The sequence below is a fragment of the Eublepharis macularius genome, chromosome 2, assembly GCF_028583425.1.
Source record: "Eublepharis macularius isolate TG4126 chromosome 2, MPM_Emac_v1.0, whole genome shotgun sequence".
Classification (NCBI taxonomy): Eukaryota; Metazoa; Chordata; class Lepidosauria; order Squamata; family Eublepharidae; genus Eublepharis; species Eublepharis macularius.
Genome location: NC_072791.1, coordinates 75464810 through 75479087, shown reverse-complemented (window position 1 = coordinate 75479087; position 14278 = coordinate 75464810). Strand labels below are relative to the sequence as shown.

The following is a 14278-nucleotide window of genomic DNA, read 5'->3' as shown; positions in this document are numbered from 1 at the left end:
CTACCATAAGGCACAAAGGATTATTGTGGTAGTTGAGATGATAACTAGTAAAATCGTGGTCATATTCAGTGTCCAACAATGAATATTAAAGCCCTTAAAACATGAAGAGATAAAGATGTTTTTTTTAATGTGACAGAGAACACTGACATTTTATCCAATGTGCTAAGCAAGGAAACTTAAAAACTATTTTCTCTTTAACAAAAAGTCAATGGGTTCTGGAGACTTGACGTAGGGAATGGCAACACATTCACTTATGATGAATTGCTGATGGGTGGTTTGTTATAATATATGCTCAAAATTTAGTTTTTCTTTAAGGACTTTCATGCATATTAAATTGAGATGGGAACAACAGACAACACATTTTAACAAAGTTAAAGTTATACTGGGTAGAATCCCACGGTAAGAAATACTTAAGGAGAAGGAAGTTTAAGAGGGGTGGAATTTCTTAAAAGCAAAATACTGAAGGCACAAACATAAAAGATTCCTATAAGAAGGAAAAATGGGAGGAGCCTAAAGAAGCCAAGGTTGTTCCATAAACAGCTTTCTAAAGACTTGTTTAGGGAATGGAAGGAGGGCCTTATAACAACAGATGAATATAAACAAATAACTACCAGTGCTTGCAGGGAGAGTGTTAGAAAAACTAAAGCTCAGTATGAGCTTAGGCTAGCAAGAGATGCTAAAAACAACAAAAAAGGGTTCTTTAGTTATGTTCAAAGTAAGAAAAAGAGCAAGAACATGTTAGGCCCACTGTAGGGGCAGGAAAGTGAAATTGTAGCAGGTGATGAAGAGAGGGCAGAACTGTTCAAATCCTACTTTTCCTCAGTCATCTCCTGCAAGGGAAATGGTGCTTGTTGCAAACCCTTTGCTGTCTCAGGCTTGTGCTGTCCTTCCCCTACTCTGTGGTAAATTTTTCCTCCCAAAGCATACAAAGCTGTTTACTGGGCTGGGAAGCTTTCAGTAGCATGGTTGTGTTGGTAGAGCTTTAGCTTTCTTTATTGTCCACCTTTAAGGAACATATACATTGCGAAGTTACTCAGCCAAGCTTAAGTAGAGGGAAAAACAGGGATTTATGTCTGCCAGTTTCATTTCATTAGAAATGTAACTGGCACACAAGGCTTCTTGAAGTTTAAAAGATAACAGAAGGTTTATTCACAGGTGGGATGGATAGATACGTAGGCAGATACTTAAACGCTGAAATAAGCATGAAGTTTTTGCACAGATTACTTCATTTGCATAAGGCACAAAACACTTCATATGGTTTATTGGGTTGCTGACTTAGATGAGAGAGGTTGGAGTTATCAGACCTGAACACTTTAAAGTAAAGTTCTTTCTTTGTTGGACACCCTTTCACAGGTTAGGTGCTCCAATTTATGCACGCCTTCCCTTTCATTGCAGACCTCAGGGTACTCCACTGAGTTAAAACTAGAGATGGGCACGAACCGGGGAAAAACCGAACCACATGGTTCGTGGTTCATCAAATTTCACGAACTATGAACCACAAACTTTCACAAACCTGCCCCTGGTTTGCAAACCTGCTTGTTTGGTTTGTGAAAATGTCACATTCAGGGCAGAAAATCATCACTTCCAGGTCAGCAGAAGTTCACTTCCAGGTCAGCAAAAGGTCTGCAGGAAGTCCATCCCCTGTTGCCTAGGAAACTGATTGACTGGCACCAGGCTGTCTGCAGGGACGAACCAAAAAATGAACCAAACGAACCGGCCTAAAGTTCGTGGCGGTTCATCAGAAATGGGATCTGATGAACCGCTGGTTCGCAAACCACGAACCGGCCTGATTCATGCTTAATTTTGGTTCATATTTCAGTTCGTGCTCATATCTAGTTAAAACCCTCTCCAGATACTGGGCAGGAGTTATAATACCAAAGCTATAACCCTTTTTCTTTTGGCTGAAGGGGAGACTACTTTCTACCCACTACCTTTGCCCACTACAAGTTTCCATATCTCTTGTGTCTGCCTGTCCCACTTTAAGGGGGACTAAAAGTGCTTCATAAGGACTGAAAATGCTTCATAAACTTAATGTTTTTACTGTAAGGGTACACTTTTCCTTTTCTTCCGCACACAGAGGACTTTCTGGATGACCCTCTCTGGCCAGATGCCAGGCTCCAATTCCCCAACTCTTCAGTTTACTCCAACTGTCAGCCCCTCCTGTTTGCACCAACCATCAGCTCATCATTCTGTTTCCAACTCTTTCAGGCTAGCCACAGAAGGCAGAAGGGCCCTGGAAATCATTCTCCCTTCCTGCTGCTGTTTCAAGCCTTTACCAGCCTCTTGCTGGATGGAGCATTTGGCAATCCTGACATTTTTATGCCGAATCTGTCACAGTGCTCAACATGGTAAAAACAGAACACATGATGAGGGATGGGAGGTAAAGCCTGGGATTAGCATAGGGATATTAATAAACACCTAGTTTATTTAAATGGAACCATGTCCTCAAGGCCTCTGAACCTCTGTCCATTATTTTTGAGAATTCTTGGAACACATGCAAGGCGCCAGAAGATGAGGTGGGCAAATGTTGCCCCTTTTTCAAGAAGGGGGAAAAGGAGGATCCGAGTAACTACTGACCCATCAGCTTGACATCTATACCTGGAAAAGTTTTAGAACAAATCAGCAGTCAGTTCTTGAGTATTTAGAAGGGATGGCTGTGATTACTAAGAGTTTTGGGACCTGTTTTGTTCAACATTTTTATACATTATTTGGATGAAGGAATAGAGAGAAAGCTTATTAAATTTGCAGATGATACTAAATTGAGAGGGGTAGTAAATATGGTAGAAGACAGAGTCAGGATACAGGATGATCCTGAAAGGCTGGAAAACTGGGCTAAAACAAATAAAATGAATTTCAACAGAGATAAATGCCAAGTTATGCATTTAGGAAGGAAAAATCAAATGCATAATTACAGGATGGGGGAGACTTATCTTGGCAGTAGTATGTTCAAAAAGGATCTAGGGGTCTTAACAGACTATACACTGAACATGAGTAAGCAGTGTGATATGGTAGCTAAAAAGACAAATGTGGTTTTGAGCTGTATAAACAGAAGCATATCGTCCAGATCACAAGAAGTGATGGTATTGCTCTACTCTGCTCTGGTTAGACCTCACCTTGAGTATTGTGTTCAGTTTTGGGAACCACGATTTAACAAGGATATAGACAAGCTGGAATGTGTCCAGAGGAGGGCAACAACGATGGTGAGGGGTCTGGATACCAGGTTTTATGAGGAAAAGTTGAACGAGCTTGGAATGTTTAGCCTGGAGAGGAGATGACTGAGAGGTGATATGATAACCATCTTCAAGTACTAGAAGGGCTGTCATATAGAGGATGGTGTGGAGTTGTTTTCTGTTTCCCCAGAAGGTCATACCAGAATCAATGGGTTGAAATTAAATCAAAAGAGTTTTCAGCTAACCATTAGGAAAAACTTCCAGATAATTAGAGTGGTCCCTCAGAGGAACAGGCTTCCCTGGGAGGTGATGGGCTCTCCTTCTTTGGAGGTTTTTAAGTAGAAGCTAGATGGCCATTTGACAGCAATGTTGATTCTGTCAACCTACACAGATCATGAAAGAGAGGGCAGGAATGGTTACATCAGTGCTTCGTTCTCGTGACCCATTCTTACGTGCCCAGGGTAATGCCGATAGCCACTTTGGGGTCAGAAAGCAATTTTCTCCAGGCCAGTTAGGCCAGGGATCCTGGAGGGTTTTTTGCCATCTTCTGGGCATGGAGCAGGGGTAACTGGGGGTGTGGGGGGAGGTAGTTGTGAATTTCCTGAATTGTGCAGGAGGTTGGACTAGATGACCCTGGAGGCACCATCCAACTCTATGATTCTATGATTCCTAGAGCAATGCAGATTTGGATTAAACAGAGAAGTCTCAAAATCCATTTTTGTCAACCTTCTACTTATATTAGACAAGTTGTGCTGCAAAGTTTTGTCCTGAATAAGAGACACTACAAGCAGAAGTTTTAACCATTATTATGAACAATTTTTGAATGAAACAAATGGACTGGGTCCTGCAGAAGATTTCTGCAGTTAGAAAAGGGACAATTTTTGAGATTGCCCCTGTTGTGGCAGGCCTGTGATTCCCCCTTCATTCCCCTGTCCCTCAGGAACAGCATTTCAGGGAAGCACTTTGGGGTATGGCAAGAGAGTGGAGGTGAGAAAGTCATGCACCATAGCTGGAAATCCTTTTGACCACTCCGATATATTCGTCATGATCTAATAGAGTGTTTCATGACTGAATTTGGACTGTAAAAATGTGGTCTGTGTTTTTCTTTCTTCATTAATGGATATACAAAAGGAAAATCAAAGATACACAAAGATGGGATGAATCAAAGGGGGAAAACATTAAAGGCTGATTTTACATTCAGAATTAAGTTTCAGACCTTCTAACTTTATACAGAGTTAACTTCCCTGACCTTTTCCAAAGCATCAAATCTCATGAAAACCAACAGACAGAGAAAGCATCTCAGTTATATTTCTTTCTGCTAACCTGTTTGTACCTGTTAAAGTTCAGTTATAAAAAAGTGCTCACCTGGAATGTTTGAGATCCTTCACCTCGTATGATCTGGCAAGAAGAATTCAACTCAACTAGTCCCTGAGGCTTGCAGATGATATCACTCTGGAGAAAGAAAGGTGACATGTAATAAGTGAAAAGGGCCAATCCATAAGGAGAAAGGGAACGTGGGATACTACATCTAAATAAAACTTCTCCAATACCTGACTGTTATTTTAATAACAGGGAAAGATGATGGAACATGAGTACTCAGAAAATAAACCTAAAATGGAGGCTGCAAGCTTAAACTGATTTGATCAATGGATGAATCAAATGCATATTATTGTTGGTTAATTTTAACAAGTAGAACTGTGTTAAGGACATATTGTTATTTCTGAGAGACTACCACAATAAAAGATGAAGAAAATATTAAAGATGGCCTAAGGGTTGGTAACTTTTTAATATATTATATTATAAATTATCTTGAGTTTAATTGAATACTTCTAAAAAGTCACTTAGATTGATGTTTTGGTAATTTGTACATATTTAAATGTCATTGATTAATGAATTGGCTAAAATGCAGGTACTTAATCAACTTAAGAAGATCTTCAGCTGAGACAATATATCACAGTGTGTGTGTGTATACAGTTGGACATTTTTGATGGTGTCCAAATGTTATTACTTATCTTGTAATATTGATTCCAAGAAATATTAAGTAAATGATTTTGTTGAACTCTAATAAGTTGATTTCTGATATATCCTTAGATTTGGACAGATGGGCAACTCTAAATCTGTCATTATGGGGTAAAGTAAATACACTCAAAATAAATATTGTACTTTGAATTATATATGTTTTGCATGCAATCGCCTTCCAAATCCTTTATAGACATAGTCATAAAATTAATACCTTGTTTCACAAATTTACCACCTCAGATTTCTTTAAAGAGGATGCAACTTTCAATTAAGTAGGATTTGGTTTTCTGGATCTTAATTTTTATCATCAGGCATATCTGTTAACATGCACAAATTATTGGGATCACTCCTCTCAGTTGGATTATCCACCGTGGGCTCTCTTAGAGTCTTGTTTCCATTTTTAAATGGAATGCATTAGGGTCTACTTATGTTAAAACAGATTCTGTTCTGCCTGCAAATAGAAGAATCATGAAGGCTGAACGAGTAGGACAGTCTACAGAGAGGAAGGGGCTGTACTGACACAGAAATGCCATGACACATGGGCCCTTTTCACACTGCTTACCTTCACTCGCAACAATGCAGAACATCACGCTAAAAACGTGGAAGATCGCGTTTTCTTGCGCGAGAAAACGCGATCCTCCACATTTTTTGCGCGATGTTCTGCGTCGTTGCGAGTGAAGGTAAGCAGTGTGAAAAGGGCCATGCTTTATTTTTTCCAGGGATTAACTGGGTGCATGGGACAATTCTAGGTGGATGTGCCTTTAGAAATAATCTCATCACACTTGAGGTGGTGGTGAGGGTAAAATCATAGATAGCTGTCTTAGACTGCTTTCATATATGATACCTTAATATACTTCCTTGTGATTAAGGCATGTGTTCAAGCAACTGGAGAGATATATGTATATGGCTTACATAGATAAAAATACAGGATTAGACATACAGAAAGACTTCAATTCTTTCTGATTCCAAAAGATGCAAAGATCTAGAAGAGTCAAACTATATTAGTTTATAACATGCTACTTCCTCTGGTGCTGGTTATCAGAGAGAAGATAATGGGAAACTTTGTTTGTCAGGCCCGGGGAACTTTTACAATCCAATGAAGCAAATGTTGAAGGCAAGAATGAACAAGTGACCATAGTTTTGCCCATTACATATATTCACTGAACAGTTCTTCCTCATGCACTGTTTAGTGTTTATATTAAAATGCCACAAACTGTGCTGTATATGTATGTACAAAAGAATTAATGTGCAGAAGGTGTTAGAAATTAGCAAAAGACTAGCATTTATTTTCATGTTCTGATCTCATTCTCCTAATGTTATCCCACAATGCCCTTCATAAGAAGGTAAGACAAATATTAACATACATATTTGAGGGTTTTTCTATTGTTAGCATAGAATTAATTAGTTCACAGACTCTTTTATCCTTTCAATTGCAAATAGACAGGACGTATGCATTTTTTTCCAGTTCAGTTTAAGGTGTAATCGTATACAAAACCTTCATGGCCTTGGACTGTCATATCTGCAGGAACATCTCTCTTGCTATGCTCCACTGTGGCAGCTTCACATATCTGAGCAAAGCTTTCAAAGAACTCACTCTGCAAATAGGTACGGTCCAAAGCTGCCATATACATGCATTCTTACTTGTGGCTTCCAACTTGTGGAATAGCCTGCCTGAGGAGGTCAAGAAGATTCCCACACTACATGACAGCCCAAGACCAAACACAAATTTCTGATCCATTCATTTATAGTATTCTCGCAACTCTTTAAAAACTACACTTGTTCTACTATTTTATTTATGTCATGTTTGATCATTTATGTAGCTTTATCCTTGATGTTGTTAAAAATTTATCTACTGTAATGCTTATATATATTAGTCCTCATTGTTAACATGCAATTATAAAAATATTAAAGTTCTGAAAATAAAGTGGTTTTTTAAAAAAAAAACAAAAAACAAAGGTTCCCACACTTCTATCATTCTACAGAGGGCAGTTTTTAAAAAAGAATTGGACTGTAGTCTATGCCATTTTAATGGTACGTATTATCCTGGTTTTACTACATTGTTGCCTACTTACATCAAATAATGCAGAAAATGGATCTGCAAAACATATCTGATACTTTTTTGCATTGTTTCTAATTTGCAATCCTCATATTATTGCATTACTTATTAGATGTCTCATGCTATTAGATTGTGTTGTTTTATAATGTGCAATCAGCTTTGAGTCTCAGTGAGAAATGCAGGCTATGAAGCAAATAAATAAATACACACACACATGGGAGATTCTATTGCTAGCATAGAATTAACTAGTCAAAAGCTTCTTTTCTCCTTTCAGTTTCAAATACAAAGGATTCATCTGGTAGCTGCTGTCTCATCACTCAAGATCATGAAGGAGCATATCAGCAGGGCAGTATGGGAGACGGCTTTAGTGTGTGTTTGTGCTGTCAAGTTGCAATTAACTTATAGTGACCCCAGCAAAGGGATGACAAGGCAAATGAGAAGCAGAGGTGATTTGCCAGTGACTTCTCTGCAGAGTCTTCCTTGGTGGGTCACCCATCAAAGTATTTACCCTGCTTAGCTTCCAAGATCTGACAAGATCGGGCTATACCATGCCGCCCTCCCTCTAGCTTTAGTATGTTCAGATGCATTTTATTTTACAAGGTTGAATTAATAGAATGTTTGGCTAAACAAAGCATGATTCATTCCCTCTTTCATCTCCAGCATGAGTAAATTACTAGGAACTCACTGGGGATTTATAGTACATGAGCTGTCCATTTTTCAAAACAAACCACCGTCTCTTCCATGTCTTCTCCTGATTGCTCATTTTGAGCAAATAGCCAGATTTCTCCATGGGTTCCTATGGGACACAAAACAAGCAAATTATCTTGTACAAGGGCCATGTTCATATCCAGAAAATCTATGGTGAGTAGGCTTAAGATTATGCTCGAGGTAATATGATTGACAGATACCCATAGTCTTTGCCCTTGCTGTTGAGTGGGAATTATGACCATCACTCCATCCAAAAGAGAAAAATAGGCAGGCAAAGTTAAGTAGTTAGTCACACATCAGCCAGCAATAGGTCACTCAAGTTCTACTTTACTCCATTACCTACTATGTTCCCAAATTCTCTTCAAAATCTGGACAAAAACATTGCTAACAGCTAAAGAACAGGATGTGTAGGAATTGTACAAGGCCAATAATGGCTCTGCAACCAGACAAAGAGACATTCCTTCCCACATCAAGACTCAAATGATATAGACATGTCAATAAATCAACCAGGGATTTTTAAAATGTCAATTTCTGCTTTATGTGGATGCAGAATTTGCTGGTTTCTGACAAGCACTGGAAAGGTATTTATATTTTTTTTCACGCAACAAATACTAAATTTCTTATATTTAATTCCAGCCCACATTGGAGATTTTGAGGAGAGGAGTCATAGCTTACACTGTAGACTCCAGCATCAGTGGAATAAGAGGATGTTCGTTGCAGTTTGTGTTCTGGTTCAGAATAGTCTCCATCCAAGGAATAGGCATCAGGGGGGATGGCATAATCACCCTCTGAGCTCAGCGAGGATACCGAGACTCCTGCTGCAAATGAAAAGGACAGTGGAAAACAACTTATACATTGGAAATCCTAACTTCATACACTGATGCTGTTCAGATTCACTCATGCCTGTATATCACTCAGTGTTTCTTTTGATAACTCAAGCATTCAGTGACTTCTAGCTGAATAAATGCTTCCATTTAGGAACAGTATGTTAAAATTAAGCAAGAGCTGATGTAGCATAGTGGTTAAGTGGTAGGGCTGCAAATCAGCAGTGTGCTGGTTTGAATTCCACTACTTCCATAAGCTCAGCAGGTGACCTTTGGTAAACCCAGGTCCTCAGCTGTATTGTGGGGATAATAATAACACTGACTTTGTTCACCACTCTGAGTGGGGCACTAATCTGTCTAGAAGAGTGCTATATAAGTACGCTGTTGTTGTTGTTAAGTTAGTAAACACAACCACTTTGTAAGCCCTCCCAGAAAACAGAATACTTGTTTTGCTTGCAACATCAAGTGAAAATGAAATTATTTTGATGGTAATTTTTTCACATACAAGACATCACTTTAATGTTGCAAGCAAAAATGCATGTATATACATGAGGGAACTTGCTTCACACCAACCTACATCTCAGGTCTAATTTAGCTTAGTATGTCCAAAGTAGCAAAATGAAAAAAATTTGGGCATTGATTGCCTGAGACAAGTATCAATTGTGTCTAGGCAACCGACACCTGATCCAAAATCTCTCTTCCTCAGCTGTTCATCAGTGAGAGTTTGACCTATTAAAATTAAAAATATTCAGTACAGTACTGAATGAACTTTCTGTATCCATGTATCAAGACCGAGCTGGTACTTTTACAGCGCAATCCTAAGCCTCAATTCCCTGCCATCATGCAGGTGCCCACGGAAACCTGTTGCCACTTGTTCTCTCCCAAAGGACTTTTGCAAGCATGCAACACTTGCGTGGCAAGCTCGGCCAGGCACAGCCAGGAGAGAATGCTCTCTAGTTGTCCTGGCAACGCCAGCTGAATCCACCAATTGCAGGGTGGCTGCAGTTGACAGCACTATGAGTGGCAGGGAAAGATGTAGAAACTCCGTGCCCTGGGCCGTGTTTGCCAGCTGCCAATGCTACTCCCCTGCCCTACAGAGATTGTGGAAAGAAAGAAGGCTGCTCCCGTACAAAGCTATGTGGAAAGGAGAGAAAAAAACTCACAGGAGCCACAGAATATATAAGCAATGTGAATATATAATCAAAACGAATTATTTAGTGCATATGCTACTTAATTTTATAATTCATATAAGAACAGTTCAATAAAAATAGTCCAGGACTTCCACTGTGTGTGTGTATATTCTTTTGCCACGGCGTTCAGAAGAATCTTCGCAAAGACTTCTTATGTGAAGAAACTGGTCCCAACAAAATTATATATATTTTTTTTATATTTAGCCACGCCCAATCTGGGCCAAAATTATCATCAAGGTATCTACGGAAGAAGCGGATGTTATTCCTAAAAGGATTACTATCATTTACAATGTTGAGCCTCTCCCAACGGGCCATAAACAAATTTGCGATACATGGTGCCACAGAGGAACCCATTGCTACACCTTTCTTTTGAAAGAAAAATTGATCCTCAAAACAAAAATAATTCTTCTCTAGCACCAGATCAAGTAGTTGTAATAAGAACGATGATGTTATTACTTACAGAGACTCCTCCCACAAGGTTAAAGTTAGAACTTACACGAAAGAAACAGATCGAAATTTGGAATTTATTTGGAATTTAGTTCATATCATCCTCGACATCTTAGAGAAAACATCCCTTATGGTCAATTCTTACGTATTAAAAGAAATTCCACTACGGTGGCTGACTTTGAAAGGGATAGTAGGCAACTGGGACAAGCCTTTCATAATAGGAATTATCCATCTCAAATTATTTCCAAAGCATTGTCCAGAGCTAGAAGTACAGATAGAGCTGAACTTTTTCAGACTCGTCCAGGACAGTCGGATTTGAGAATTCGATGGGCTTTGGACTACACACCCTTAACGAACCAAATAAAGAGAATTGTTAACCATCACTGGGATTTAGTTCAAGACATCGAAGGCTGTGAAAGAAGACCACTCTGCGGACTCCGTAGATCAAAGAGCCTAAAGGATGATCTGATACATGCTAATATGCGCTCTGCCCCACGACAATCATTACTGCCCCTTGGTAACTATAAATGTGGACGTTGCACCATATGTAAGTTGTTACAGGAGGGGAGGGAGATCTCGGTTAAGGATCGTAAGATACTGGTTAAACATTTTGCATCATGCTATACACCAGGCGTTATATATTTGATTGAATGTCCTTGTGCTTTGTTTTATGTTGGCTGCACACTAAGACCCTTAAAAACGAGGATACTAGAACATATGTCTAGAATTAGACAAAGTAATGGAGGCACCTTTAGTTTCCCACTTCATTGAGCATCAACATGATGAGACCTCTTTTAAAGTTTCGGTACTTGAGGTTTTAACAAAGGGACAGGCAAATCAAAACAGTATATTAAAAAGGGAGGTGTATTGGATTGTCACTCTACAGTCAATTAGACCAAATGGCCTCAATACTGAGCTCTCACTGACTTGTTTTCTTTAATTAGATATGTTTCTTTAAAGTAAGTAGAGCATATTGAGGATGGTACTTAAGTCCTGCATGGGCAATTAGACGATGCGCAGGAGAAGATACAACTGCCGCCATCCAGGTGCTGTGATTATACGCGTCTTTGCTTTCTGATATTGAAGTATAATGAATGGAACAGGTCAGTTTGTGGATGTTGTATAAATCACTTTTGCGGTGATACCTTGAAACGTGGTTAGTGCCCTTTGGATATTGTATAAATCATTGTTGTGGAGATATTTTGAAATGTAATATGAGATTGTTTTTCGTTACAGTTGTGTACCACGCCCCTGAAGAAGGGGACGAAATCTGTATTTAGCCGGGCCCAGATTGGGCGTGGCTAAATATAAAAAAATATATATAATTTTGTTGGGACCAGTTTCTTCACATAAGAAGTCTTTGCGAAGATTCTTCTGAACGCCGTGGCAAAAGAATATACACACACACGGTGGAAGTCCTGGACTATTTTTATTGAACTGTTCTTATATGAATTATAAAATTAAGTAGCATATGCACTAAATAATTCGTTTTGATTATATATTCACATTGCTTATATATTCTGTGACTCCTGTGAGTTTTTTTCTCTCCTTTCTACAGAGATTGTGTGCATCAGGCAGAAAGACCCCTGCAATCAGGCTTGCCCTATCCCCACACAGGCGCTTGCCATGGGGCATGGCTCAAGTGGAGCCTTGCCCTATGGGATGGAGGAGTTATACTGAAGGTGCAGACAGGGCTCCTGCCCATCTGCTCAACCAGCCCCCATCTCTGACAAGGGCCATACTGGCAGCTGAAGCACCACTTGCTCACAAATTCCTCCCCCCACACAGTGCCACTCTGAGAAATAAGCACCCCTCCCACAAAAGTAAGACGAGAAAGGCAAGGGGACTTGGCAAGGGTCACACCCGCAGCCCCTGGCACTAAAGATCAGACCCTAAAGTCTGCCTCCCTAAGGAAGCAGCTCCTTAAAAACAGGTATGTGGAAGGGGGGGGGGTTGAAATGAATGCTCTCCAGAATGCTCTTCCAGAATGCTCTCTGGAAACAATAGGAAAGGCTTGAAGGCCCATTGGATATGGTGGGAGGCATGAATGCCCATCGACTTGCAGTAAATCGGGTTTACACTGGCATAGTGGGCAGATACACCATCATGGGGGCTCACACACCATCATGGGGGCTCACACTGGCTTCCTAAGTATGTTCAACCCCCCACGTAGGATTGCACTGTTAATTTTGTGTCTGAAGCCATTTCTTAAAGCATTTATCTGTTTAATATAAGCAGAATCAAGAGTCGTTATTACCTTATATGGAAACAATAACTGTATAAAAATTAGATATAATTAAATGCCAAGTTTGGGTCCTATTGCCACATACATCTCATCTTTGCGGTGGTTTTGCATGGGCGGAAACTTTTACAAAGTGCAAATAGGAGGCTGCACTGCATTCTAGTTATTAAGTGAAATGTGGATATTATTAATGCACACACAAACCACTTTGGGACTATATTTATGAACAGAAGACTGCAGACCTCTGTTTATAGATTACAATATAAACCTATGGCTGAATTAACCTTGAGTAGGGATTAGCTTTAAAAAACAAGACTAGACACAAGATAAATATATTTAGGAGAAAAGTCCCTTCTGCTCTTGCTGGATTTTGCAACTCTGGACAATGGGAGGGAAAACAGGCAAAATGCTGCAAATTCTAGCAGTTTGTCTGTAGTGGCTTTTGCAATCCTTTTGTGAAGGGAGGCTACAGGAAAAAGGTTGAACATTTTGGCAACATGTTTCCTTTCTGTCAGACTAGAAAACCCTTGGAACAGGCAAAATCTCTGGGCAAGGGAAAGGGGTTGTAAAATCCAGCCAGGGAGACAAAAATTGCCCTATCTGCAATTTACTACCAATTGCAAAACCTGACAGGAAGGCACAGGTTCCCTGGTCCGACAGGTGTGGCATGACAACCTGATATGATCTGAACACTCTGAACAAAATAATCAGATTGCAATGGCAAGAATGGGGACTTTTCTCTGGTGTAAATCCAATCTGAACTGTTTATTTTCCTAGTGTCTGAGAAACTATGATCACCTAGAATCACTGAAGGATTTCACTGACATTTATCATGCTATGCTCATTCTACATATTCTAAGTAGCTGCGTCTTCATTAGTACCAGATGAAAGCTGATTTCCCAAGCTGAACTAAACTTCAACATTTCAAGATAGCTTTGCCTAACTCTGCCTCTCAGAACAGTTTAGACTGATGTAGACTAAATATGTTGGATCCCACCAGCCTTTTTATCAATTTTGTCCAATTCCTCTTCTTTTTACAGTCATTGCCCTACATGCCTTTTGTCCATGCAGGTTCTACGATTCTCAGCATAGCCTCTTCGGTGGTCAAAAGGAACTCTCTCCTTCCTTTCTCAGCAGTGGATAAGCTGGTTGGATTCAACCTAGCGTTTGAAACACTTCAAACATCTTCTCTCAGTAATTCAGAAAACAATAACTGTTCTTCTTCCACCTTACCTCGTTTCACTGCACGAGGACTGCCGGGGACGCTTGTTTTCCTGGGCTCAGATCCTGCACTGGAAGCCCTAAGACTAACATGGGAGCTGCAGTCATCATCAGAGCAGGAGGACTCGTCTAAGAAAGGAACGTTGCTGATCTGAGTTGCTTTCTAGAAAACAAGCCACTGAGGTCAGCATAAAAGGAAAGGCAGACATCCAATTTAATTGCACTGAACAAGCCATGAGGAAGCTGCAAAAACGTTATATTTTGCCAACTCTGCCCTATACCAAAAACTGGTAAGCCCTATATTGGTAAACTCATCCCATTCTCCTGGGGATTCCAATTCATTTTGCTTGTGCTCCAGACATTACAACTGCAACCAGTGCTATTTTTTGTAAAATGGCTCA

General features: G+C 39.8%; 1 protein-coding gene across 3 annotated transcripts in view; it reads right to left on the bottom strand.

Moving 5' to 3' along the window:
- Positions 1–14278, bottom strand: part of PLEKHH1 (pleckstrin homology, MyTH4 and FERM domain containing H1) — a 93051-nt gene that overhangs the window by 31366 nt on the left and 47407 nt on the right. For all 3 annotated transcript variants that reach the window (XM_054971205.1, XM_054971206.1, XM_054971207.1), the window contains 4 exons: positions 13890–14040; positions 8629–8771; positions 7931–8041; positions 4536–4622 (listed from right to left, as the gene is read on the bottom strand). In XM_054971205.1, coding sequence (XP_054827180.1) covers positions 4536–4622; positions 7931–8041; positions 8629–8771; positions 13890–14040 — 492 coding nt within the window. The remainder of the gene's footprint in view (positions 1–4535; positions 4623–7930; positions 8042–8628; positions 8772–13889; positions 14041–14278) is intronic.